General features: G+C 40.0%; 3 protein-coding genes across 5 annotated transcripts in view; 2 read left to right on the forward strand and 1 right to left on the reverse strand.

Moving 5' to 3' along the window:
- Positions 1 to 26,094, reverse strand: part of LOC123961427 (zona pellucida sperm-binding protein 3-like) — a gene marked incomplete in the record, with an annotated part of 791,580 nt that overhangs the window by 52,013 nt on the left and 713,473 nt on the right.
- Positions 195 to 6,672, forward strand: prpf18 (PRP18 pre-mRNA processing factor 18 homolog (yeast)). 3 transcript variants are annotated; one of them, XM_046036852.1, is made up of 11 exons: positions 199 to 365; positions 1,047 to 1,124; positions 1,362 to 1,388; positions 2,676 to 2,777; positions 2,863 to 2,976; positions 3,090 to 3,236; positions 3,485 to 3,553; positions 3,846 to 3,986; positions 4,082 to 4,153; positions 4,239 to 4,394; positions 5,703 to 6,672. In XM_046036852.1, exons 1-11 carry the CDS (start codon positions 300 to 302, stop codon positions 5,781 to 5,783), a joined length of 1,053 nt encoding a protein of 350 aa, XP_045892808.1. In that variant the 5' UTR covers positions 199 to 299; the 3' UTR covers positions 5,784 to 6,672. The 3 variants fall into 3 exon arrangements, with proteins under 3 accessions (XP_045892807.1, XP_045892808.1, XP_045892806.1); XM_046036851.1 differs by lacking the exon at positions 1,362 to 1,388 and having other exon boundaries at positions 195 to 249; XM_046036850.1 differs by lacking the exon at positions 1,362 to 1,388.
- Positions 10,825 to 18,910, forward strand: si:dkey-234i14.6. The gene is made up of 5 exons (XM_046036835.1): positions 10,825 to 11,444; positions 13,873 to 14,049; positions 15,565 to 15,774; positions 17,281 to 17,494; positions 17,698 to 18,910. The coding sequence occupies exons 1-5, from the start codon at positions 10,959 to 10,961 to the stop codon at positions 17,874 to 17,876; spliced, it is 1,266 nt and encodes a 421-aa protein (XP_045892791.1). The 5' UTR covers positions 10,825 to 10,958; the 3' UTR covers positions 17,877 to 18,910.

The following is a 26,094-nucleotide window of genomic DNA, read 5'->3' on the forward strand; positions in this document are numbered from 1 at the left end:
ATACTCTCTCTCTCTCTCTCTCTCTCTCTCTCTCTCTCTCTCTCTCTATATATATATATATATATATATATATATATATATATATATATATATATATATATATATATACATTTATTTATTATTTTTACATTTACGTTTGAATCAATCAAATACAAAAAGCAAAGGACTCTTATTCTGAAATTCAGTGGTCAGATTTTAACTTCCGGTATTGCCTCAAGGTTATGGTGTTGTTTTAAGAGTCCTACATGAGTGAGTATTTGTTAAAATAAACGAATAACGACCACAGTTACTTTACTAAAATGGATATACTAAAAGCAGAGATTGCAAGGAAAAGGAAACTCATCGAAGATAAACAGCTTGTTGACGTGAGTAGCTGAAGGCGTTGCTTGTTTTCGTTAGCTTGGCAACTTAACTTAGCCCTGATGCTAAAATGTTGTTCAGTGAACGCTGTCTTTCCAGAATCGCCCATGTTATTACATCCACAAGTTAAAATATGTAGCTACTGTTAAAGTTAGTGCCCTAAACATGGCAAGATAGCACACAGATCAGCACAGTCACTTAAGGTACGTTAACCTAACGTTAAACAAAAATAGCTAACGTTATCAGATACGTAAGTTAACATGGCCATACGTTATCATAATTTAGGCTGATATTGTGATCTTCACTTTGATATTGTTCTTAAATTAGCTGTGCTTGCTCTCCACTGCAGGAACACTTGGATTAAACACACATACTGTGCAGAACACCACCCATTTAGTAAACCTTGTAGACTTGCTTTAATATGTCTGTCTTTACTTAGGACGCCTCTAAATCATCCACACACTGAGTAAAACTTGAACAATCAAAATTCTGAATTGTGTGATATTACTTTTGTATTAAATATAAACACACTACAATGCCATAATGAAAGCATATGGCATATTTGTTGGGAGAGAGTGTTACTACCTCATGCCACTGTGCTTCACTACCAGTATCACATTTCCATTGTGCTGTACATCCAGTTTGAATAAAAGCATAAAACAAGTCAATTATATTTCTGCTTCCAGGACTCCAAAAGATTCTTCAAAAGGGCTGATCTTGCACACAAGGAACAAGAAGAGTACTTCAGAAAATGTGGATATAAGGTTGATATGAAGCCCCCTCTCTGTCTCTCTTGCACGCACAAACCCATCTGAATCACTGCCTATCTTCAGTTCAGTTTTATCTCATGTTAAGTAAGATCTTGTAATACTGCCGTTAAACTTTTTAATAGGGAAACAAAATAAGGTCAGGCTTTGATGCTCAGGTGTACATTAGTGTTTGTATCTGTGTTTACTGTGCTGTTTTTCCCCATCCTGCCTCTGCTGCCTGCATCTCTGTAGATTCAGAGAGAGACTCCTGAGAGCCAGGTATGGGATTGCGCAGAGAAAGTAGCTGACAGGATGCATGATAAAAGGACCAAACACACTGTGTCCCAAAGGCTTCCGCTTCCTTGCCATCCCTTCTGAAAGTTCACTCTCTAAAGCCAGTGAGGATAAAAGCAGAAATAACATGGTGGAGATATCTTTATTTTCCAGTACGGGTGCAAGATGCAAGATAATGAAATAAATTCAACATTGGACAACTCAATGAATCAGTAAACGTATACTAATTTGATATTGGGCCTATACAAATGTATTCAAATTAACCTGCATTTAATGAATTTTCAGAACCTCCTTGTGCCTCCAATACTCCACCACTGCTAATATTTTTGCTTTAACAGTGCATTTAAATGTGCAGCAACCACTATGACAACTGGACCATATGGTGGACCAGTTATGTTTACAGACTATTTACAAATATGGCAACAAACTCGTCAGAAAGCAAGGAAACAGGGAAAGTAATCTGCAAAGCCAAAGTGGGACACAGACATGGTGTGGATTTCAGCATGGGATACTGAACTGAATTTTAAAAAAAATATATATTGTGTTAAGTATGTGTCCGCAGCTTTAATATTTAGACCAATAAGTTTCCCCTGGTTTTGTGTCACTGGTTTGCATTGCCTTGTAACAGTTGCTCTATGGAAAACTGCATTTCTGTTGTACTTCGTGCAAGGCAAAAAATGTCAAACATCTTAAGCTATGCTCTTTGCACACATGTAGTATATACTGTGTTTATTTGAGCAAGGGCCACTGTTTGTTTGAAAGGCTTTTTGTAATTCTTTTTTGTATGTTCTTTTAGATTGTGCTCCTTAAACCACAATCTGTGAGTGCCGGGATGCATGTGCCTATGAAAGCATGATCTAGTAGCATACTTTGAGTTTCCTTGTTGCATAAAAAAAGACAGAAGATATATTTGGACTGTGATTAGGCTTTAGGGGGTACAGGCAACATGAAAGTTATGAGATAAATGTAATATTCAATGTGCTTGCTTTTATGGGTAAGTTATTAGGTGACTTGTCTTTATAGAAGGGCTGCAGGTAAGATAAGGAAGTGAATGGGTACAATCCAGTTTATTACAGTGACACACAACCTCTTCAATCCTGAGGTCTCATCTCATGAAGACAATGATGCTTTTCACATATCTCAGTTGTATTAATTTCATGTGTGATGGCCCAGAAAGAGCAATCTTTTGAATTGATCAAATTCTGGACATATTACCTCTACATCCCTCCAATAACTTCACTATATTTCTGTTCCCTCCATATTGCCCTGAAGGTTGATAAGAAGGACGAAAATGAGCCGTCCACCTCAGGTAATCCAGTGTTGGAACTGGAACTAACAGAAGAGAAGCTGCCAATGACGCTGTCACGACAGGAAGTAAGTCAATATAAAATATTAACACTTCCCTTATAGTAATTTTTTAAAAGTTAAATGTGTCTTTGCATCGCCGGACCCCATGTAGGTAATTCGGCGGCTTAGAGAACGCGGGGAACCAATCCGACTGTTTGGAGAGTCCGACTATGATGCCTTCCAGAGACTCAGGAAGATTGAGATACTGACTCCAGAAGTAAACAAGGTAAGACTGAGTGAGGCACATCAGTCATTAAAGACATTGCAGTGGATGTGGCTGTTTTTTTTTCTTTTTCATGTGATTGTTATGCGATGGTTTAATGCTGTCTCTGCGTCTAGGGCTTGAGGAATGACCTGAAAGCAGCCATGGACAAGATTGACCAGCAGTACCTGAATGAGATTGTTGGAGGAACAGAGCCAGGAGAAGTGGACACACAGCACGACCTGAAAGTGCATGAAGAAAACACCACTATAGAAGAACTGGAGGTACACTGTGTCAACACTTTTCAACAATTTTTTTGATTAGAACAAGTTAATGGGCAATCTATTAATAACTACTGCTTAATTTTGTATTCATTAGAATATTGTTTTAAGATTCACAGTATTCACACACTGAGATATTGTGACATTTTTATCAGTTATACATTTTTATAAATTATGTTATATATCCGTGTCAGCTTGATTAAGTTAAGGTTATGATTCAGTTTGTGTCTAATACTGAAACTCTCCTTTAGATACTTGGCAAAACCCTGGGCACAGGAGATGATTATGGAGACCAGGATGTTATCGACAAGTTTCTGAGGGTAAGGCAAGAAAATAGTGCTGTGCCTTTAATCTAGAGGGAGCTGTTGGATAGAAAATGTTTACATCACTACTGCTGCTGCTATTTATGTTGTTCTTTATTCGTTTCCAGTGTTGATTTACATTGTTGTTTTTTAATAGATGAATCATTGTTGAATAGATGAGGAGATGATCAGTTATTTTGATGATGGGTTGTTTTTTGTGATGTATTTCAACGCTACCAGGCAAGAATAAATAATTGTAATCTGTCTGACTGACTGATTATTAATAATTTTATTTCTTGTTGCATTCTAGTTTCTTCTTGGTGTTTGGGCCAAAGATCTGAACAGTCGAGAGGACCACGTGAAGCGAAGTGTTCAGGGCAAGTTGGCCAGTGCAACCCACTCACAGACGGAGTCTTACCTCAAACCTCTCTTCAGGAAGCTCAGGAAGAAGGTAGATTTTGGAGATAATTTAGGAAGCTGCAAAGATATTGTGTGTATGGTGGATTTAGATTTTTCATTTGTAATGGTTATAATTTCTCTTTTCAGAGTTTACCAGCTGACATCAAAGAGTCAATCACAGACATCATTAAATTCATGTTGGAGAGAGAATATGTCAAGGTATGATATTATCTGTATAATAGTGTTTTTGACCATGTTATAACCCTTTATTTATTTATTCAGCTTTATTCAATTTTTCCTCCAGGCAAATGATGCCTATCTGCAGATGGCCATTGGTAATGCTCCCTGGCCTATTGGTGTAACAATGGTGGGTATCCATGCCCGTACTGGCCGAGAAAAGATCTTCTCCAAGCATGTGGCCCACGTTCTCAACGATGAGACACAGAGGAAATACATCCAGGTGAGACAGAGAGATTATTGCAGACAGATAATGTCTAAATCGCTATAAGGCTGGGATTTGTTTCTAGGACAATGACCTCATAATGATTGCATTACCCAGTGGGAATTTATCATCTTTGTCGTGTCCTTTGTATTAAACCAATGAGTGGTTGGACACCATGTGCCCACAGTTCAGTTAAATGTTGACATTGTGCATGGAAAGCATTGGAATGACAAAGTATTAATGAATGCTCAATATCCAACCATCCAAGCATATTTTTTCTCATCATTTCAGTTTATGAAATACTAGGGCTGAAACGATTCATTGATTAAATTGATTAATTCGATTACTAAAATGCATCGACGCAAATTTTTTGCATCAAGGCTTCATTTAATCCATATTAACAGTATACATATACATAACAGTAACAGCAACTTTAGCATTTAACTGAAGTCATGATTGATTGTTGAGTGGATGGCTAGCCAAAGTAAGCTGCAATCTGCAGCTGAAAATGTGAACACGTCTGTTTTTTGTTCTGCTGGTTGGGCCGTGGGTTTTGGGTCCCACCTTGGCTACACCTTAGCATAACTTGTATAGCACTCGGGTGATGTTTGTGTTGGTAAAGCAGTTGTCTGATTGTTGGTCTGTTGATGTTGTTGGTCTGATGTTTGCTATATGACACACGATGGATTTCCAAAAAGGGGGTGGCCTGGGGCCGCCGCCGCCAAGCAAAAGTACTTCTTAAATGATGCATCGATGAATCAATGAAATAATCTACAGAAGCTTTGAGTACTAAAATCATCGTTAACTGCAGCCCTATGAAATATTAAATGCAGGCTATTGTGAATTAATTAATTAAAATACATTTTATTTACATTGTTATTTGTATTACTTCAGTAGATGTGCACTATTTCAGATCCCTCTTGATAACATTGTTGTGCTTTTTATTGAAGTATGACTGGGATTCACGAGGGACCATTCCTATGCTGAAACCTGCACAGTAAATATTTTGCATTGTGCTGCAGTATTCTTTTCAGTGTGTAGTCACCACGCCTACATAAATTGCAGATTGTCCTATGTTAATAATGTGTATTAAACTTCTGAGGTTTCTAGAGGACATCATGGTTAGGGGTATTGTCTTGTCATATATAGTAGTTGCTAGAACTCAACAGATGATGTTATACATCAATCTGCACATCAGTATATCTCTCAAAACACTTAATCAAGACATGTGTTAACAAAATGTTCATAGGTCTAAAGAAAACTAAAAATGTTTTTTTTCATTGCCAACTTAATTTCCAAGCCTTCTTTTTTTGTGTCTTTCTACAGGGACTGAAGAGGCTAATGACTATGTGCCAGAAACACTTCCCCACTGATCCATCAAAGTGTGTGGAGTACAATGCTCTTTAACTTTAGTGTAACTTCTGTCAAGGCTGTGACATCCATTGTATCACAACCTAAAATGGGAATCTTTTCACAGCGGCTCAATTATGGGTTCTGGCATGAGAGAAGAGTGGTTGTGGCATTCATTTCTCAAAATCTTTTATGTCAAGGGCCTTCACGTACATGTGAATTTGCAGGGGACTCTGAGAAAATGCATAATTAAAACAGATTTTATGTAAGACCTGTTGGATAAAGTCAGAATTGTGCTAACTTACAAGTCTATTAAACATTCACATCAGATTTAGCTCGAGAAGACTATCGATTAGACTAGTCTTTGTGAACTACTGGGAAAACCAATGCGCCTGTCGTGCTGTTAATATTCACAAGTCTTCAGTCCTGCTTGACAACATGTTTGTTTATGGATGCTCTGAAGAGTCCAAACCAGGAAATACTTGCAGGAAATATTGGAAATAACTTTGTTCTCTTGTTCAGTTAATATTGAATTACATTTGTTTTTTAAAGATTAATTTTTGTGATGTGGCAAGCAAAGTGTCCTTTGCCAAGGAAGATCCAGTAGTGTAAGTTTTATTACACCTGAGATATTACATTTCTCAACTCTTTAGTGACATGCTTAAATCAGTGCAGATTCACTTCTATTTTCATGTTTGAGTTTTCATATTTTCAGCAGATAATTAAACCACTCAGTGTGTTTCTGTAGCATCTTAAATAAAGTGGTGTTTTATTATACCAGCTATTGGGATTGTTTTTCTGTGCAGTGAAAAGTAAATTTTGCTTCTTCGAGATAAATTTAGTTCTGTTATTCAGCAGGACTACTGAATGGAACTATTTTTAGCAACCATTTTGTCATTAGAAAATGTAGAGAAACAATTTCTAATAAAGGACTCTCCTCTGTAAATGTGCCTTGACATGCTTCAGTACAATTTTGTATTGCCCATTGCCTGGCTTAAGAATTAATTAAGAATGAAAAAAGAAATGAAAGAAGAAAGTAGCAAATTAAGTAATCAGTGTTTTATTATGTTTTAGACAGAAATCCAAGAAACTAGATTTGCTACAACTGATTGCTGACAGAAGCCTTCCAGTAGTTTACTAAGATGCTAACATTCAGCTTAACACACTGACCTTATTACACTGAGTAACCATGGTGATCTAATCCGTTCCTCTTGGTCATGGTGTGTTTTCGGCTGACTGAATCCACGTCACCACAGGTTCAGTGTGTCAGCCCTGAGCACGTCACTACTTAAAGCTCAGCTGGACAGGTTGACGGTTGGCAGTGCAACTACCGTGAACCAGTGCTGGGCTTTCATCTGACATCTCCCACTTTCAGAAAAGAAGACAATTCTTTAAACACTTAACTGTGCAGTACATTTGAACTCGAGAGTGTGAGCGTTTGTGTAGTAGATGTGTGTGCATCTCATGGAGGCATTTATCTGCCTGTCCTTGAGATAGGATATTTTGCCTTTCGTCCAGTCTAATCTGTTGTCACTTTCAGCTACCACGTTTGTTTAACCAAGGCCTCAAAGGTCTAATGTAAAATATTTGCAATTCATTCAATTCGTTCAATTTACGAGGAACCTTTTATGTGTGAGCTCTGTTATTTCCCAGATTCTGTTAGTATGTCCAACAGAAGGGAAATAATTAATTGTTGGTGGACATTGCTGAGATTAAAAATAGATAGATAAGATAAATTAAATTAAAACATAATAAACCTGCAAGATTATGTTTAGATCACTGAAATTACTCAGGTGTATTGTGGTACTTAGGCAGATGTCAGACTGATCAGCCCAAAACACATGCTGGGCAGTAATGATGACTTGACTGGCTTTGAACAAGCACAGTGGGGGGCAAATTGTGCAGGAAAGGTTGTTTAGGGTGAGCCAAGGAAGAAATGACTCCCTGAGAAGAAAACAGAACTAATAAGGCATCACATTTAGGATACACTGCCATGACAAGTACTAGGCTACTGTATGTATGTCCGATTTTCAGAACGTAGGCTACTGGCTTATCAGTGTGTTTTAAGAGTTTGCAGTAACACTACAATTTTAACTATCATTGATACATTTCACATCAGAGTGCCTGATGTTTTTCTGTCACACGTTCTGTGAATTTCTCTGTAGTTGTTTGAATCTTAAAACATGATGCTCTGATTCATGTCAAGTCTGTCTCTTAATTGTCCTCTTATTCATCACACGTCATCTTGTCCACACTACTCAAAGATGTATTGGAGACCGCAAACTAACAGGTGGCCTCACTCGACAGTGACCCTGTGGATATGCTGATTTGATGCCGCCTGAACTCCCTGACAACAATGAGGGTTTGTATTCATTATGTGGGGGCCTAATTTGTTCTTTCTCTAATGATCTCAGATCTATGCATAGCCCTATTACTGGCCGTAAGATCTGGGCAAACTGATAAAAAAAAATCCTGCTCTCTGTGCTCCTTTTGTTCAGGCGTAGGTTTGGGTCAGAGTAGGACGTGTGCGGGATCCACTCAGTGGCATTAACGCATTCAAATCCCCAGGCTTCGTGGAAGGATTATCTCCATCGCCTCTGTGTAACTGCATATATTAGCATGCCAATGTGGAAATCAAAGCAGAAATGTCGCTTAATTGTTTTCTAGTGTATTAATGCATGGTACTGTATGTGAGTAAGTGCTTGAGGTAGGAGAAATACCACTAATCTCAATGTAGGTTTAAAAAGAAATCCACAAACATGTAGAAATATTATTTAGTCTGGTTATAAATGTTTGATAAATGCAGTGTGTTCTCAAAAAGATGTCCAACTAATTCTGTATAAATAATGCAAAACAATAAAATAAAATAAAAAAGTACAATCATATAAAGTACTATAAAGTGATCATCAGTGCGCCCTTATGGAATATTTCTGCTCACTTTGTTTCCAGGTGACCAATCCATTCTTTTCCAGGGAAATGCCACGTCCGTGGTCGCCTGCCAGTCTTAACTGTAATTAGAGCTTCATTTCTCTTTTCATCTGGACTGGCTGGAGATTATGATCGTTGCCAGGCACCTGCAAAGGTGGAAACCAATTACCGGTGGAGGCATAATGTATCACACCAATACGTCTCACTCTCTCTCTCTGTTTGTCTTTTTCCCCTCACTTTCTCTCTGGTTCCCGGGCAATTTAAATGGATTTATGGATATACATACTGTTCTGTCATAGTCATAGACACAGAGACAAATATCTGAACCTCTCTGTCAATCTCCATGTGAAAAATTTGGCTTATATCAGGACTCACTCAGGTAAATTGATGTCATCACCTCTTTTAAAGTGTTCATTTTATTAGCAGGGCTTAAATGGGGGCTTAAAGGTCAGGACATTAGTTAAAATGCTAAACCTTTTGATGAATGTGGTGCATTGGGGTCGTTCAAGGGTGGCAGCAGAGAAGAGGAACTGATGGGGAATTTTGATGAGAAAATGTGGCGCCAAAAGCTGTTCATTGTTAACTCAGTATTCGTTCATATATTCAGCACCTTTATTTGTTATTTTTATGAAAGGTGTTTCAAGGTTCAAGGTTATTATTCCTTATAAACAGTAAACACAGGGAAATGAAATTAAGTTCCTTCAGCGCCACTGTATACACAATAACAATAAAAATATACGAAAAAATACAAAGACCGTATAAGTGCTTGTTTCAAGTCAAGTAAAGCCACACATGTAACATAAAACTATTTTCAAAAAAAAGTACATTTAAAGGCTGGAGGGAAGGGAGCCCATACCACCCTGGATATGAGAGGCTTGGACAGGTCACTTGTCTATCACTAGAATAGAAATTAGTTTAAAAACGAAAACGAGCAAGGCCTCTGCATCTCCATCCAGCTAAATGTGCCGTTACAATCCATTTTCAGCAGTAGCGCCACTGAAATGCATCTTTTCATGTTAAGTGGGCTTGTCCTTTGAGAAGCTATCACCATGGTGAAGTGTGTTGATAGCCATTGCTTCCTTCAGTTCAGAGAGGACAGGAGGGGGAAGGAAAAGGAAAGGAAAGGAAAGTCGAAATGGAAGCCACACAGCATTAGATGGTGACAGTGATTACCATGGCCCTTTAAAATATATAGTCAAGTGAAATGGAAATGCATAAAACAGAGATGTGCAGGAGAGACTAGGGAGAATGGGAAGCTACAAGCAGATTTGTAGAAACATTCACCAGTATCTCCTTTCTTCATTTTTTTTTCTTCTTCACACTGACTCTGAAGCTGTTCCAAAAATCCAGAGAGGAAGCGATTAGGTTGACTGCACCTACTGCATGGAACAATCTACAGGCTAACCACCACCCCGACCCCCCACCACCACCTCATCTATCCATCAGATTTGTTAGCTTCTCCCTTGAACAGCGCTTGTCTTCCCATTCGGGAACATTATTGTGGGAAAATAACAGTAGATGTCTCTAGACTTTGTAAATGAGTCCTCTGGGATTATACAGTATGCAGTGCTGCTGTTCTTGTGTAGGCCTGTGTGTGTGTGTGTGTGTGTGTGTGTGTGTGTGTGAGAGAGAGAGAGAGAGAGAGAGAGAGAGAGAGTGAGAGAGAGAGAGAAAGAAAGAAAAAAGGAAAGAGAGAGAGAATCGACCTCTCTTGTTTTAGCAACAGTAAATCGATAGTTTCTAAGAGTAAAACCAAAGCACATTGTCCAGCTCCGGCAGTTTGCTGTTAAGCATCTATTGGATTTTAGGACAGGAGATTCACATGTCTACAGCTACTTTTCTATTGACTTCATGAAGTACTGGCACTTTCAGATAGGCCTATATGACTTTATAACCTTTATGCGTGGACCGCTGATACATTAAACTGCTAATTTTGTGGTGACGCTCTTTAGACACACACAACTTAACTTCAGGCTAGAAAACAGATTTGGGGAGTAGAGAGAGAGAGAGAGAGAGAGAGAGAGAGAGAGAGAGAGAAGGGGAGGGAGAGAGAGAGAGGGAGAGAGAGAGAGAGAGAGAGAGGGGGAGGGAGAGAGAGAGAGGGAGAGAGAGAGAGCGTGCTTCTAGGGGAGCAGGGAGGACGCGTGTGGCAAGTCGCAGCTCGTTCGGCTGTGTGCATGGATGTAAAGCCTGCGCCTCTCTTTCAGTGAATGGAAGATAATGAAGGGATAATTGACGAGGGAGGATACAGCTGCTGGCGAAACATAGCCTGGGACACATTACTGTATAATTTCTGCTCGCGGTATGGACGGGCTGCAGGCAGGCAATGCTGGAGTTGGTGACATCGGGGGAAACGCGGAGGAAAGGTACCGCGCGCTGGCCTATGACACTGCTCTGAGCACCTTGGTGGCAGTGGCCGTGTACGTGGTGGTGAAAGTGAGCCTGGACGGCATCAGGCAGTGGCGGGCCAGGATCTCGGTGCTCATCGTGGGTTCGGGACCCGTGGGGCTAACGGCCGCGCTGGTCGCTGTCCGCTCCGGTAAGGTGCTGAAACTGACCGTGCTGGATGAGAGGTACCGGACTGCCCTGCTCTGCCGGCCCCAGCAGATTGCCCTGGATCCCCGCAGTGTGAAGTTTCTGCTGGGACTCGGGGTGGACTTTGATAACATGGAGGGCTGCTGGCACAACGAGCATTTCTTCACCAGGATAGGAGTGTTTCAGGAGTACCTGCTGAGCATCCTGGAGCAGAAGAAACAGAAAGTGGACGTCAAGGTGCAGCTGGGAACCAAGGTATAGCCTGCTTACTGATTTCAACTTACAGTTTGGCAAACTACTATCAATCATCCTTTGGTTTGTATGTGATATATGTTACAGTGGCACCTCAAGGCTTTTAATAGTCTATACCAATGAACAGACTGGGCTTCATACTCAAAATTATTCCCCTATCTATAACTAGACTTTTGGACATACTTATGTTATGTCCAATTTCAACAGTGATGGTGACAGAGATGTCTGTTCCTATGTCCAGTGAGAAGCCCCAGTCTCCTCAGGCTCTTGGTTGAACCTGGACAAGGCTGCTGTCTGATACTGTAGCTCACTATGTCCTTTCCTGGCATTTAAAAAAGCCTTTTCATTCTTTTTGCTGCTCTCAACATGAGCCAGTTTGTCCTTAAAGCACCCTGAAACACAGAGGACATATGTTTCTTACCAAACAGAATTGTTATTTAGTATTTTTTTTATACTGCTGCAGCAATTATCCTTAAAATTGACTTTCTGTGGAGCAGTTTGCTCATTTACACCACATACTATAAATTGTTCCACAATTTTCCCAAAGCTTCTCCTCATGCAACATTTCATAATGTCAGACTGAAAGCGGCTCATCAGTTGAAATAACCTGTTATGTAAGCTGACCTCAAACCTGAGGAGAATTAGTTTTTAGACCAGTGGAAAGTAAATGACAGAATTATAGTAAACAAATTCCTAACCAAACATATTCTGGAATCAAAATAAAATGGATTATAAAATGTAATCCTATTTGATTCCAAAGGATTTAATTACACATTTCTACAAGGGATTTTCCGAGATTATCCCCAAGCCAAATGCATATTAAATGCAATGTGTTCTGGTGCCTGATTTCATAACACAACATCAGATACAACACACATTGTGATCACTCATCATTATGATAAAATCAAAAATCCTATCCCTCTTGTATTAAAAAGTTACTTTTATTTGCATAGTCCTTACTGTGGGTGTGAGAGCAAAACCCCCAGCCAGACCTCAACTTAGGACAAAGAAAGAAATAACCTGCTAACACAAAAACCTCAGAAGGGTTTCTCAGAGAGAAGCAATGAGTACTCATGGTGGTCAAACAATGATTAAATGTTCACTGAATATTTGTGTCATGGCTGGAAGCCAGAGACAAGACTTTATTACTTCTCTAATAAGGTTGAGCTAGAGTGACACTGTGGCTGTTGTGACAGTACAAAACATTGCTATAGCTGTGTGTTCCTTCTCTTTCCTGGCTCTGGCCAGCAGCTTATTTCCTCTTCAGCTCCAATGTCATTCCTGTTAGTTGCTGCTGTCCTCCTGCTATCCAATGACTCACTAACATTTGGAAAATGGAAAACAAGGTCAAGAGGGTCTTTTATCACAACAAACTTCAGTTTTGTTCAGAGTCACTGCCAAATTTGCCATTTGCCCTTGATTAGACAGGACATTGTGTTTGATGAATGCATTTTTTTACCCTCCTTGCCCATTAGTGTGTCAAAGGTCTGAAAATGCAAAAGGGGTCTTTTAAAATGACCTATTCTCTGCAGTCTAAATGGATTGCACATATATCTCTTAGGCTCTGAGCCATTACAGTAAGGCGTATTTATTCTCCCTTTTAGCAGTCAGTCTTTCCCAACTTGTTTGTCCTGCTCTGTCTCCTCCTCTGCACAGGCAAGTAGCTGGTGTTTTACTGAGGGGCAATGATGCATGCACAGTCATAATAATAACTCTCTCTGAGAGATGCACTGTTGCCAAAACATGCACAACGTCTGGAGCCCATTTTAATGGCTTCTATGTTACAATACAACCCATTCTTAGATTAGTAGGCAGTGGTAGAAGAAGAAATTAAATTAAAGTTGTAATAATGCAACATGTACCAGAAATACAATAGAAAATAATAACTTTAGAAGTATTAGCAGGAAAAAGTATAGAAAATAAAATAAAAAGTAAGAGTAGTCAATCAACAGTAGATTAATTGGTTAGTATTTTGAGAATTGATTGATCCTTTGAGTCGTTTTTTTTCTATCAAAATGCCAAATATCATTTAGTTCCTGCTTCTCACTTTTCTTTGTCTTACGTAATAGTAAACTGAATATCTTTGGGTTTTGGTATGTTGGTTGGGCAAACAATCTGCTTAGAGAGCTTTAGGAAATTGTGGCGGCTGATTTTCTGTTGTTTTTGACATATTACAGACCAAATGATTAATCGATTAGAAAATAATTTACAGATTAATCATTAAAGAGAATAATCTTTAGTTGCAGCCCCAACTTTAGTTAGGTGAAAAATACAGTATCTGAGTTTCAGCACAGTGAATGTGCTTTGTTACTTCCCCCCCTCTGTTTATAGTGACCTCTTTTCAAGATGAAGCTTTGAAACTGTAAATTAAATTCTAATTTCTCTATTTAAATTCTTGTTGTTGCTTTGTGGCTATATCTTGTTGTTTCAGTTTACAGAGGAATACCTGCGGCGGATCCCGCACAATGACTGGCCACGTGTGATCGTGGTGGCTGACGGGTCGTGTGGCGAGTCCTGCTCGGTGCTGGGCATCAGCTCTGACTACACTGTGGAGTCCTGCCATGCCTATGGAGCTAATGCAACTATAGAGAGACTAGACCAGAGACAGGTTCAGGACACACACAGATGATCTGTATAGGCATACTCTAATGGACGTATTCACCCATGTGCACACACTGAGCTAATAACCAACAGGTTACTGTTTGTGTAAAGAATGTAGGCAATAGAAACAGGATATTGCAGGATATTACAGTCAAGGCGACTTTATTCAGCCTCGTAAAGCTGATTTGAGCAAACAGTGATGTCGACCTGGCAATAGCAGGCGATAGCTGACTCTCATATAAACAACCAGATTTCAGCAGATTGTTGGATCTCGTCACCATTAACACTGGTCCTATTTTGATTTACTCCGCTGTTGTTCTGATGAAGGTGATGATGATGATAAAGCTTGCAATTTATTATAGCCCCCCCCTCCCCAGTCAGACTCATAATCTGTTCCCTGCCAGGTGAATATAAATCGTGAAATCAAAACATCAGCTGCAACGTTTTTCACATAGTGCACCATAGGTCACTTGACATTACATAAGCAGATGGTTCCTAGGATGATGACTCAGTGATGTTACCAAAAGGCTCACAAAAGACTGGAACACTTCAGTTCCTTATTTCTGTGATATTGTATGATCTGCAGATTAGGAAACAAAGACAGATGATAAGAAATAGGTAATGCAGTGACAGCCGACCTGCCTTTGGGCACTCAGTCAGGCAGAAGTACAGTTGTTCAGGCAGACTGACAAACAAACATCACAACCCTGCTGGTTCATTAAGGTGGAACATTCAAAATGCACACTAATTATATGTGCAGCAGTAGTCTGCTCGTCATCCTGCGCAGATCACCAGACATGAACCGTTTTTGATAATTGTATTGTTCGTAGAGACTGACTTATGTAGACGAAAGCTTGCTCTAATGATTATATACAGCTACAATCTATACAGAAGAGAGGATTACTTTGGGAAAACGAATAAACCAGTCAAGCTAAAAAGCTTCCGGCATAATATTGACTATTATCTGAACACAATCATAGTCTCCCTTTGTATTTTATGCCACCATAACCATTCATATCACGTCCTCTTTAGTGGCTCTGTGGCTGCCATTTATTGGCTCCTTTTCTCTCAGGCTGTTTCCTGTAGTGATTGAATTTACCTCCCAGGATATGACCTGGTCATCTCTACTGTCCCTTCCATCCCTTCCATCCCCTCCTAGTCACCGCTCTGTTCCCTCGCTATCTCTCATGGCTGCACTAAATGCTGTTTGATCCCACCTGGCTGGTTTATGTCATTGAAAAGAAAATTGATCAATTCTGGCTTGAGGGGAAATGGGGAGTCACTGCCAGATTGAACCGCTGAATAAAAATCAAGCTATTCTTTATCTCCACTCAAGCAGCAATAGCCCCATAGGAAGAGATGGTGAATAGTTAATGTTCCATGTCTTTTCACCACATACACATCATAGGGCACATGTATGTTAAGATTAAGACAGATATATTGTTAATGTCCAAAAGATGACATCAAGCGTGACAGTGATCTCCTTGCTGGTCCTTTTTTCCCTCTCTCTCTTAACTTCCAGGTACCCACTCCGGAGATCCGTGCCCACAGCCTCTACTTCGACCTGTCCGCTTACGGAGTGGAAGCCCTCCGAGAGCACCGGAATCCCTCGGCCAAACCTGGCTTCCACCTGAAGATCTATGGGACCTTCAGAAACCGCTACATGGCCCTCGTCTGTCCCGTCTCTGATACCAAGATGGTTCGCTTCCTCAGGCACACGGCTAACTCCTCTGTGAGACTCTTGTCCCCGTTTTATAAAATCTTTTTCAAAGCTTTGTTTACTGCTTGCTGTTGTTGTTGAGGATTGTAGGTGTGAAGGATATGCAGCTGTATATCCATCTTAATGCAATGAAAAGAAGGTAATAATAACTCTGGACACCCAGCAGTGCTGCCTTGCCTATCTATTTATTCCTGACCTTTCATTCAGCAAGTGGCCTTTGACTGCACTATTGTAGGAGTCCATTAGTGTCTGTATGTGTGTATATGTTTGCTTGACTGCGTGCGTGTGAGTGTGTAAAAGTCTGTTGACGTACTTGAGTGAGAGTGTGTCTGAGCCACAGAGAGCATGAGATGAAGAAATGGGGAAAGAGGGGGAGGAGAAAGTGAACCTCACCACTGTGTGAGTGTATGTGTGTGAGTGTATGTGTGTGTGTGTGTGTGTATCCTGCTGTTAAATAAATGGAAGGCAGCATTTTTTTCTTCTTCCTGTACTCGAAAACAGGCTGTGGGTGCAGTTACAACCACTGGGCAGCTGATGTTTATTTGAACTCTAGGTTTTCATGTCAAGTACCACTCTGATCATGCATAGCCTGTAGCCGCATGGTGCAGTGTAGGACACACAGGTACGTAGCAAGACCATCCTGGGAGCACTTGTTGCTATGTGGGTGGCCATTCAGATGCACTGTTACTTGGTAACAGATGACTGTGCAAGTATGGGTCGAGGAAGAGCAGAGTTGAGCAAAAACAAAGAGCGACTGAGGCAGAGAGAACGCGAGAGAGAGGCTTGTTATTCGATACCAACAATAACTGTAGAATCGATGACAACAATGGGTGGACACATTTTCTACTTCAGTGTACATGCGTCAACATAAAATGATGATGTTCTTTTATGAGTCACTTCAGATGGTAAAAGCTTCAGCTGATTTGGTACAGAGAGAAGGAAGGATGCAATAAAACCTTTAGAAGTGTGACTTGGTCCTTGACCTTTGAATCAGTGGTGGAAATAATTATTATTTTCAACATGTCTTAATGTTGCTTAGTTTGTCCAACAAACCAATCAGATATGACAAGAAAAAAATAATAATTGTCACATCTGAGAAGCTGTAACCAGAGAACATTTGTCATTGTGCTTGTAAAATGACAATTTTCTGTCGATCAACAAATCGATTAATTGTTTCTGCCATGGTTTGAATCCGTTTTGGAATCAGTCACGTTGCATCTTTCCATGTCTCTCATCCCAGTGTTAATCAGTCTTTTTTCTTTTATTCTAAGAAAACCAAAGGCACACACTGATATCAAGAAAACTGTTGTGCGTCTTGCTATTGTGCCATTGCAGTAGTGTAATTAAAAGTATACTGGGTGGTGAACAGGACCTTGATACCTTTATAAGTGTATAACGGTATAAATCAATTTTTAAGATAATCAGTTTACAACAAGAGGTCAAAAATTGGTGACCTTCAATCAATAATGCTGCAAATTATAATAAATATCTTATATCTGTCTCTGATTTGCTGCCCAGATCATGAAGAACATTTTCCACCAGTCCTTTAATGCCTATAAGACGGACATAGAGCCTCGTCTCAACGACGTGACGCTCCATCACATGCATTGCAGCCGCCGTCTGTTTGAGATTCAGTTATCACACAGACGCATCAGCGCTGCCTACATAGAAGGAGACAATGTGGCAGTCACTGTGGAGGGGGAGGCAGCACGCGTCCTCAACTTTGACACAGGTACACTTCTATAAAACAACAGGTTATAGGACTGATGAGAATAAGTGCCATATCTACGACTTCAAGGTTGCAGTTTAGTATTTGTCTACAAAATGAGGAACAGTGCTTCTTATTGTTGTGCATTAATGAGATTGATTTTATTTCATGCATGTATGATTGTTTGTGATTTATGCTTTCCTTTTCCTCTCCTCTTTATCCTCCAGGTTGTGGGGTGAATCTAGGTATGCAGGGTCTAGAGTCAATGGCGACGTTCATTTACCAGACAGCCACCGCTGTGGACCAGAATGATATTCTAGAGGCACTGTCATTTAAGATGAGGCACTCCAGACAGGTGGCAGAGACCTTCAAGCAGACAGGCCTGGCTGAATCAATGTATGAATAAAACAGGAGGAATACTTGGCAGTACATAATGCCACCTAGTGGAAAGTGGTGGTGGATTATTTGTGTTTACAATGAATGTTTACAGTGAATCATGATGAGTCTGATGCTGAAATGGACCACTGATGGTTAGATACTGAATGGAGATGAATGAGCTGTGAACAGATGGATAATGGATGTAAACATATGACCATAAGGTTTTGTGACACACAGTGAGTGGATCTACCCATAATGGATGGAGCAAGAATAACCAAAGTCACATTAAGTACAATATTTTCATTTTGCAAAATTTGTTACTACAGAAAACTCTAGCAGAAAGAGATGCATAATCTCTTATGGTTGCAGTGACACAATACGCATTGTGTACTAATGCACCGCACTCTGGATTTCTCTGTAAAGTTTGAGAATGTACGGGAAAGAAATCTAGCCCTAAGAGACTAAGAGTAGTTGGAATAAATGAAAATCTGGTGATTGTCACCATTTCCATGGTGTTCTCCTTTTATTAGGGAAAGAATTAACTTGATTTTCAAAATCTAGCCAATTGTTCTCTCTGGACATCGCATCAATGGTGCTAGATGATAAAAATGAGACTGTGCTGTAGTATCATTAGCCAGAATGGAGAAATGTGTCAAACCGTTATTGTCTGTGATTTGTGCGTGTAGAATCAGATGAAGTGATGCGGCAGCTGCGCCAAAGTGTTATCATCAAGCCTTTTGTCTTTGTGTTTGTTTGACAATGTGGTGATAATTGTGGTGATGTTGTTCTAAAGTATTTACTAGAGTGGCCTATTTTTGTGTATTGCCTTTTCAATTAAGGTTTTTAGCATATTTTAAAAATACTGCATCCATATTACAAGCCAAATGTATTGTTAATGGATTTTTCTGGTGCCAGATTTTCATTTTCCTTTTAATATTTTGATCCGGGTGATCTGAAAGGACTCAAGCATCATTCCTTAAAGTTTATTACTTTCAGATTAGGGAGAGTATGCTGATAATAATGATTGCTCCTGTTGAAGTGCCAATAAATATGATGATTTGGCAAAAGTGATATGGATGGTCTTTACGTGAAACCCTTTCATTTGTTAGAGATTAAATGAAATTTAATAAAGAGCAAAAGCAACCTAAATGTAGATAGTCAGAGCAACAACTTATTAGTTATTTAAATTATGGCTGTCTATATGTCTATACATTAGTCTATACTATCTATATTACATTTTTATGATTAAGCCAAATGTATCAATTAATCACATTTTGTCAAAATCAAATTTAGAGAAAACAATGACCACCTCAAACAAACTGAAATGTTTGTCTGAAATGTCAGTTTCTAATTGCTCTGGAGGTATACATGTAATATAAAATATATAATAATATACTGCTGTGTAAACAATTTGATAAATTTCTGTGAGCTGCACTCTATGCAGGCAGAACGTAGTTTCTTTAATGGCTGTTATGATGCAGTACTGTCCTCTAGTGGTGCAGACTGTCCATTGCATCTGATCAGCCTCAAACTTTAACACCTCTCAGTCACGTTTTCACAAGTAGGATGATTCATTTGCTATTGATGCATAAAAGCAGTTGATCCCTCAAAGATAAATTAAGTGATCTCAATAGCTCACAGGTCACCAATTGAACTGACGTGGAAACAATATGTCCCTCTAGGACATAATTATTTTAAGGCTTTATTAATAGAATTATTGGGAAACATCAATTTAGTTTGTGAAATGCCTCTTTCTTTTCATTTTCTTTCAAGCACAGTACCTCTACTTCTACTGTTTTATTAGAATGACTCCTGATACTGATACGTTTGCATTGCTTGATTGCAACTGCATGAAATACCTCAAGGGCTGAATGTTGTGTCCTCTCATCTCCTCAACTGTGTGTGTGTGTGTGTGTGTGTGTGTGTGGAAAGACATAGCACCTGTCCAAACTGCTATTCACAGGCTGACAGGCTGCCCCTACATCTTTTAGATTATAAAATGCTTTATAAAATGAATAAATGGATTACCAAATCATAATGTTCAGATATCTATTTTTATGTTCCACAAAATTATAATTTGATTAGAAAAAAAAACATAATAATAACACAATAAACTTTATTTATAAACAGTGTAACACAGTGCTTTACAAAAAGAAATAAGCCAGACAAGGTAGATAAAATTAGATTAAGGCCAAAGAACAAGAGCAAAGAGGAAGTAAAAACAAGTGAATAAGATCAATTAAATAATAAACAGAAATAAACAATAAAAACATAAATCAAACATTTCCAAAAGTTTTCAGAAAGAGAAACGTTTTTAAAAGGAGCAAGAGACTCAGTGAGACTGAGTTCAGCAGGCAGAGTTCCATGGCTCTAATAGCAAAAGCCAGACCACTCTTTGTCACAAACTGAGACCTGGGAGTAACCAGCAGGGCTCCATCTGGAGATCTCAGCGGTCTAGAGGGCATATACCTGGTCGATAAATCTGAGATGCAAGGCCACTTACGGCCTTAAAAGTGAACAATAACCTTTTAAAATCATTTCAAAATCTAACAGGGAGCCAGTGTAGGGAGGCAAAATGTTAGGCTGCCATTAAGAGTAAAATGCTATGTAGATTTAGAAAGGTATAATAGAAAAGTAGAGCACTTAACAAACCATCAAGAAATTAGATAATCCTGGAGTTAACTACCAGTTGGAATTAATACTACCATTATTCACATTGGACAATTCAGCAAGACCTAAATGTCTGGGAATGTTTTAAATGTTATTTTGTGATTTTAGTTTGTCATAGGTTTGGACTCAAAAGCACAACTCAAAAACCAAGCAGACAGGAAAGTTACAGTTACAGGTGAGCAGGTGGGTGGGGCAGTCACATGATGAGAAATGGCAGTAAAAGGGGCTATTGCATGGAGGGAGGGTCTGAAATGGCAAGAGAGTTAATATGCAGGTATGCAAGGACAGAATGAAAGAGGAAAATGGCAACAATCAGGCTGATATTGTGATACCATCTTTTATTTTGCATGGTAATGACATTGCATTGCATAAGTGAGGACGTCACAAGCAGACAAAAGTTGTCCCAGTAACTTGATATTAATTACTGAAAAGCAGTGATTGGAACATGAGCGTTTATTTATTTATTTATTTTTGTTTCATAACAACTCATAAACAGCATATGTACATACTTCTGAGGAGTCAGTGGAGTAGCTGATCTGACAAATAGCGCCCTGTTGCTCAGTAGATAAAATCAAACACAGTTAGGCAGGATGAGGGAAAGTTAAAAAGGTTATCACATTAAACGCCATGAAACAACCATTAACTTTCAGGTCTCTGGTAAGTTTTCATTATAGGCCCAAGTAGGCTATTTTGTGCTGTTAAGTGTGCAGTGAAAACCTTTTAATCATCAATGAAACATCCAATATTTGTCTTTCTCTCTCTCTCTCAACATCAACATATTGTTTCTCATCCCACAAATAACTGTCAACAACAGAAAGATACACTAACTTCAAGTGCACTGAATGCAACCATAAAGGGGTGGCTGTGGCTCAGAAGGTAGAGCAGGTTACCTGTTAGTCAAAAGATCAGCAGTTCAATCCCCGCCTCCTCCAACCTGTGTGTTGAAGTGTCCTTGGGCAACATACTGAACCCCATATTGCCCCTGGTGGCTGTTCCACCAGTGTGTGAATGTTAGTTTCTGTTTGCAATGTAGTGTAAGAGCGCTTTGAGTGGTTGCAAAGACTAGAAAGGTGCTATACAAATGCAGAGCGTTTACTTGTTTTCATTATTCTCAGAGAAAAGATAGGGAACTCTGTCTGCTTTCTTTATTGTAGTCTTTCTATTCCTGTACATAATGAAAAAAAGATTATTTGGTTGTCCATCAAAATCCGATGTGTTCCTATAACGGTTCTTTAATGGCTAAACAGTCCTATCCTGGAGCCACAAGCTATATTGCAAGTGAGGCATCTATATGTAGTAGTGGTGGCTCCTGGTTCTCTTCTGCTATCTTCGGGTTGTCTTCTCCATCTACAGCGTAAGAGCCCCATCCCTGCACAGTTGTTGCCAAGTGGTACAGTCAGCAGCAGCTTAGGTCCTCGGGTCTGATCTTGCACTTCCTCAAGGCGTTCTACATCTGATCCTTATAGTCACTGCTGCTGGTGCTGGGTCATCATGGCCTCAATATTTCAGCAGTTATTCTTTACAAGTATTTCAGTGGGGGGCTCACTCTCATGCCAGGTATTTCCCAGGATGCGCTGGAGGTAGCTTATATGGAGGCACTCTAAGGATTGATGTGATGGCTGTAGGTTACCCAAGCTTCACAGCTATAGAGGAGGGTGGTGACACATATCGCTTCGGATACGGTGACCCTTGGGGTGATGAAGGCTCTTGTTCTGAAAGACTCTGTGCCAAATGACCCCAAAGGTGACTGATGCCTGTTTAATGCAGCTCTGGAGATTGTTGTTGATGCCACTATCATCAGAGAGAATACTCCCCAGATATTTGAAAGATTGCACTTCTCAAAGCTGTTCATCACCAACAGCGAAGGCAGGTAAAGCTGTCTTGATGGTGTTGACAGTCAGCCCCATCCTGCTGTACGTTATTACTGCCACAGCAAGGACAGTCTGGAGATCCTCCGGAGCACGGGCCACAAGAGCACAGTCATGTGCATAGTACTACAGCTCCAGGACTAGCTCTCTACAGAGTTTGTGTCTACTGTAATCTCAGGTCAAGTGCCTTGCTAAATGGTTTGTTAGCAAGTTGTCATCTCACGCTACAGACTAAACAAGCTTCAGCTTGGGCAGGTCCAATTTCGTAAGCTCACAACTGGCACAGTCTTTAAATTAAAAGCTCATCTTAAAAAGATGTTTAGTCTCATATTCAAGAGTGAAAATTATTTCGCTGGTTTGCAGTAAAATTTTATTGCTGCAGGTTTTCCCTATAATACTCCTGATTACGAAATATCCTGAAACAAAGCAGAATAAACTGATAACTGGATGAGTTTTAAAGAGGTCATATAGATATAGAAGCAGAGTAGGACGGGTCACGAGAAGCCGTAAACACAACTTCGGCTCAGCTGTATATTCCCTTACCAGCTTAGCAACATAGACTGGAGCAAGAGTTTCAGCGTGGTGAGTTATTAATCCCTCACAAATGTATCATTTATCCATAAAGTTATAACTGAGCTCTGTCTCTATATCACAGTAACAACTTTATGTCCATTGATTGCCTGGAGGTTAGCTAGTGTTTGGAAGGGAGAGGAGAGGCAGCAGGCGGACGTCTTGTCACTGTGTGCTGCAGCTCAGTGTGTCTTTGAGAGCGTGTCTGACTAGCTGCTTGGTCAGTATTATGTCACAGGGATCAAAGGGAAAAGGCTGGACTACAAACAAACTGTTTTCAGGCAGTTCAGAGCAGAGTTGTCTGCGGGAGATGGGAACTCCCTTTGGGCTGGACTTTGGGCTTTTTCACTTTGCAAACCTATAACGTGCACAAAAAAGGTATATAACTCAATAAAGGAGAGGGAAAAAGCCAAAAACCATAATACCACCTCTTTAAGATTTGAAATGACTGAATGCTAAATTAAATACTAAAGACAGATATTTTTGTTGTGTGCTAAATAGTAATACATTTTGGGCTGTAGAGAATATAAGTGTGATACAGTGACCTGCTGAGATGTATTAAAGTGCTCTGTGCCAACCTGTCCCACCCTCTAGAGTCTAGACTAACAGACAACTTAAGACTCTACTTCCCAAAGCCATTTGCTCTGTCTAATTAAAAACATTCATCCCCGGGCTGTGCCCTCCAAGGTCAATAGTCTGGACCTCTGAACCGGCCTCTGCTGTAGCACAAGGCCTTTCATTAGATTAAACACAATAATGAGAAAATCTTTTATCTTTGTATATAATTAAAGCTGGAATGAAGGACAACTTAATCAATGATGTGGAATGACAAGTTCGTAAATGAATTAGACCTGCCAATGGGGGCTTTGCTGCGATCAATGACAAATGTTAAGCACAGAGTGGATGGGTTGTAGTCACGGCAAGGGGCATCTATAAATTCAAACAAGAATATTTGATGCTGCGGACATAGACTGAGATTAAGCTGGATTGCTGATCAACCTCTGTGTTTGTGTGAGTGTGGCAGGGATGGGCAATGGATCAGTTTTCACAAAAACTGTAAAATCTTACTTTTCATTAATTAGATGACACTGAATATTTGCATGTATTTATGTTTGTACATTTGCAAAAGACATTTTACACTTTTTGTGGAAGACCCAATTGCAACACATGCAATTTTAGAGTCTTATGTTAATGTCACCATCCAGCCAAACGAGGGCAGTGTTGTCCTTTGAAATAGCCTCCAGCATCTCTCTGAGTTTAGCAGGCTAGGGTGCCAAAAGGCAAAACTGGAAGAGTAACTGAAGGGATTGTAGACAGGACAGATGGAGACTGTACATCTGCTGTGTCCCGTTAAACACCCATAAGATAAATTCATTTATTTTGATAAAAACAGATATATTACAGTATTCTGACACACTGAATGAACTAGTTTGATGCAAAAAATAAATTAAAAATTACACTCAGAACATGGCTCCTCAAATTTTCATACTATATCAACTGAATAATTATAGTATAAAATGTGTAAAAGTTGCCGTTGTAATAGTGTAAAATTTTCCTTCCTTCAAGCAAAGCTTGACATTTAGTGTAGGGAGAGCCAAAAGAAGAAAGTTGTTTTCATGTTTCTCTACTGGCCATGTGAGTTTGTGTTTGAGGAGATGGGAAAGGATGTGAGCACGAGCTTGTATTGACAAGCCTTCAGTGGCAGTCTGACATACAGACAGGAAGTCACTGTCACATGACTGAGATATCGGCACCTGTCCGATTGCACAGAGGGCCTCTTATGTATGCTGCCAGCACAAATACAGGCCAAGTCATTCATATATATACACACACACACACACACACACACACACAAAGAGAGAGAGAGAAAGAATGAGAGCATGAGAACAAACCAGAAAAATAGGAACAGTTAAGACTGTTTCACTTAATGTCTTATTTGTGATTCGTGAAATGTTCTTTTTAGCATTTGTATACATGAAACAGAGCGAGCTGAATCCTGAAGCTGGATTTCTACCTGACTCGGGCGTCTGTCGAACAATTATCAGTTCCCCTATCTGTTCGACTCCTATCTGTCCCATCACACTCACACCCAATTTCCCTAAACTGTCACAGCTAATAATTGGGTCTCTCTGTCAGGAAGGAAATCAGGCCCACTGTTCTAACTAAAACACACATCCCTCACTCCTCCCTTGAGGGGGGGCTTCCTTCTCCCCCTTTCCCCACTCCCTCCCCATCACCTTGCTCCCCTAATACAGTAGATATCAACTCTCCAGAACACAGCCTCCTCCTTCTCCTCCTCCATCTCCTCTTCTTCCCCTCCCGAGTCGGTGTGTGTGCGTGTGTGTGTGCGTGTGTGTCTGTGTTCAGGGGGGGTGTACGCTGTGTGACAGTGGTAGCCTCAGGGCCAGGTTGCTGTTGACAGGGACGAGGGTCTCTGATTTGAGGAGAGCAGTCACACCAGCGACTGCAGCTGCCTCCCCGAGTGACACCTCCCTGTTAGTGGGGGAGATGTGGACACGTGTGTCAGTGTGTGTGTGTGTGTGTGTGTGTGTGTGTATGTGTGTTGGCAGTGTTGATGGTGGGGTTGATGGACTGACGGGCTGCCTACAGTGCTCAGGACAAACAGGGAAACTTTCCCAGATGAGCTGACAGGCCCTCATGTTGAACACCTAACTGGGCTCTAGTTGTTGCTTGGACAAAGTGCAGAAGAGGTGAAAGCAAGAAAGAAGAAAATGAAAACACAAGCCAAGCAGGTCAGGGAAATAAAAAGAGGTGGAAAGAGGAAACAGCATCCTGTACTAATGTGTCATGCTTATGTGCAGCGCGCATACATGCCTGTGTGGCTTTGCGTGTCTGTATGTGTCTCCAGAGTCTAGGCTGTGTAGATCGCCATTCCACCTTATCTAATTTCATTAATGTGATTCCCTGTCCATCCCCTGACGGCTTAATAGCCATTATTTGTGGGTCCCTTCAAATAAAGGCTCAGCAGTAAATTGCAGTCTGTGGAAATCGAGATATAAACGCCACCCTGCATTACTGTATAATATCTTTCCCTTTAATTAACTGAAAGCCATGCTGACATTTATTGGATTGCAAGTTACTTGTTAATGGCAATAAATTGCGAAACAAAAAAAAGAA

Source organism: Micropterus dolomieu, linkage group LG22, assembly GCF_021292245.1.
Source record: "Micropterus dolomieu isolate WLL.071019.BEF.003 ecotype Adirondacks linkage group LG22, ASM2129224v1, whole genome shotgun sequence".
Classification (NCBI taxonomy): domain Eukaryota; kingdom Metazoa; phylum Chordata; class Actinopteri; order Centrarchiformes; family Centrarchidae; genus Micropterus; species Micropterus dolomieu.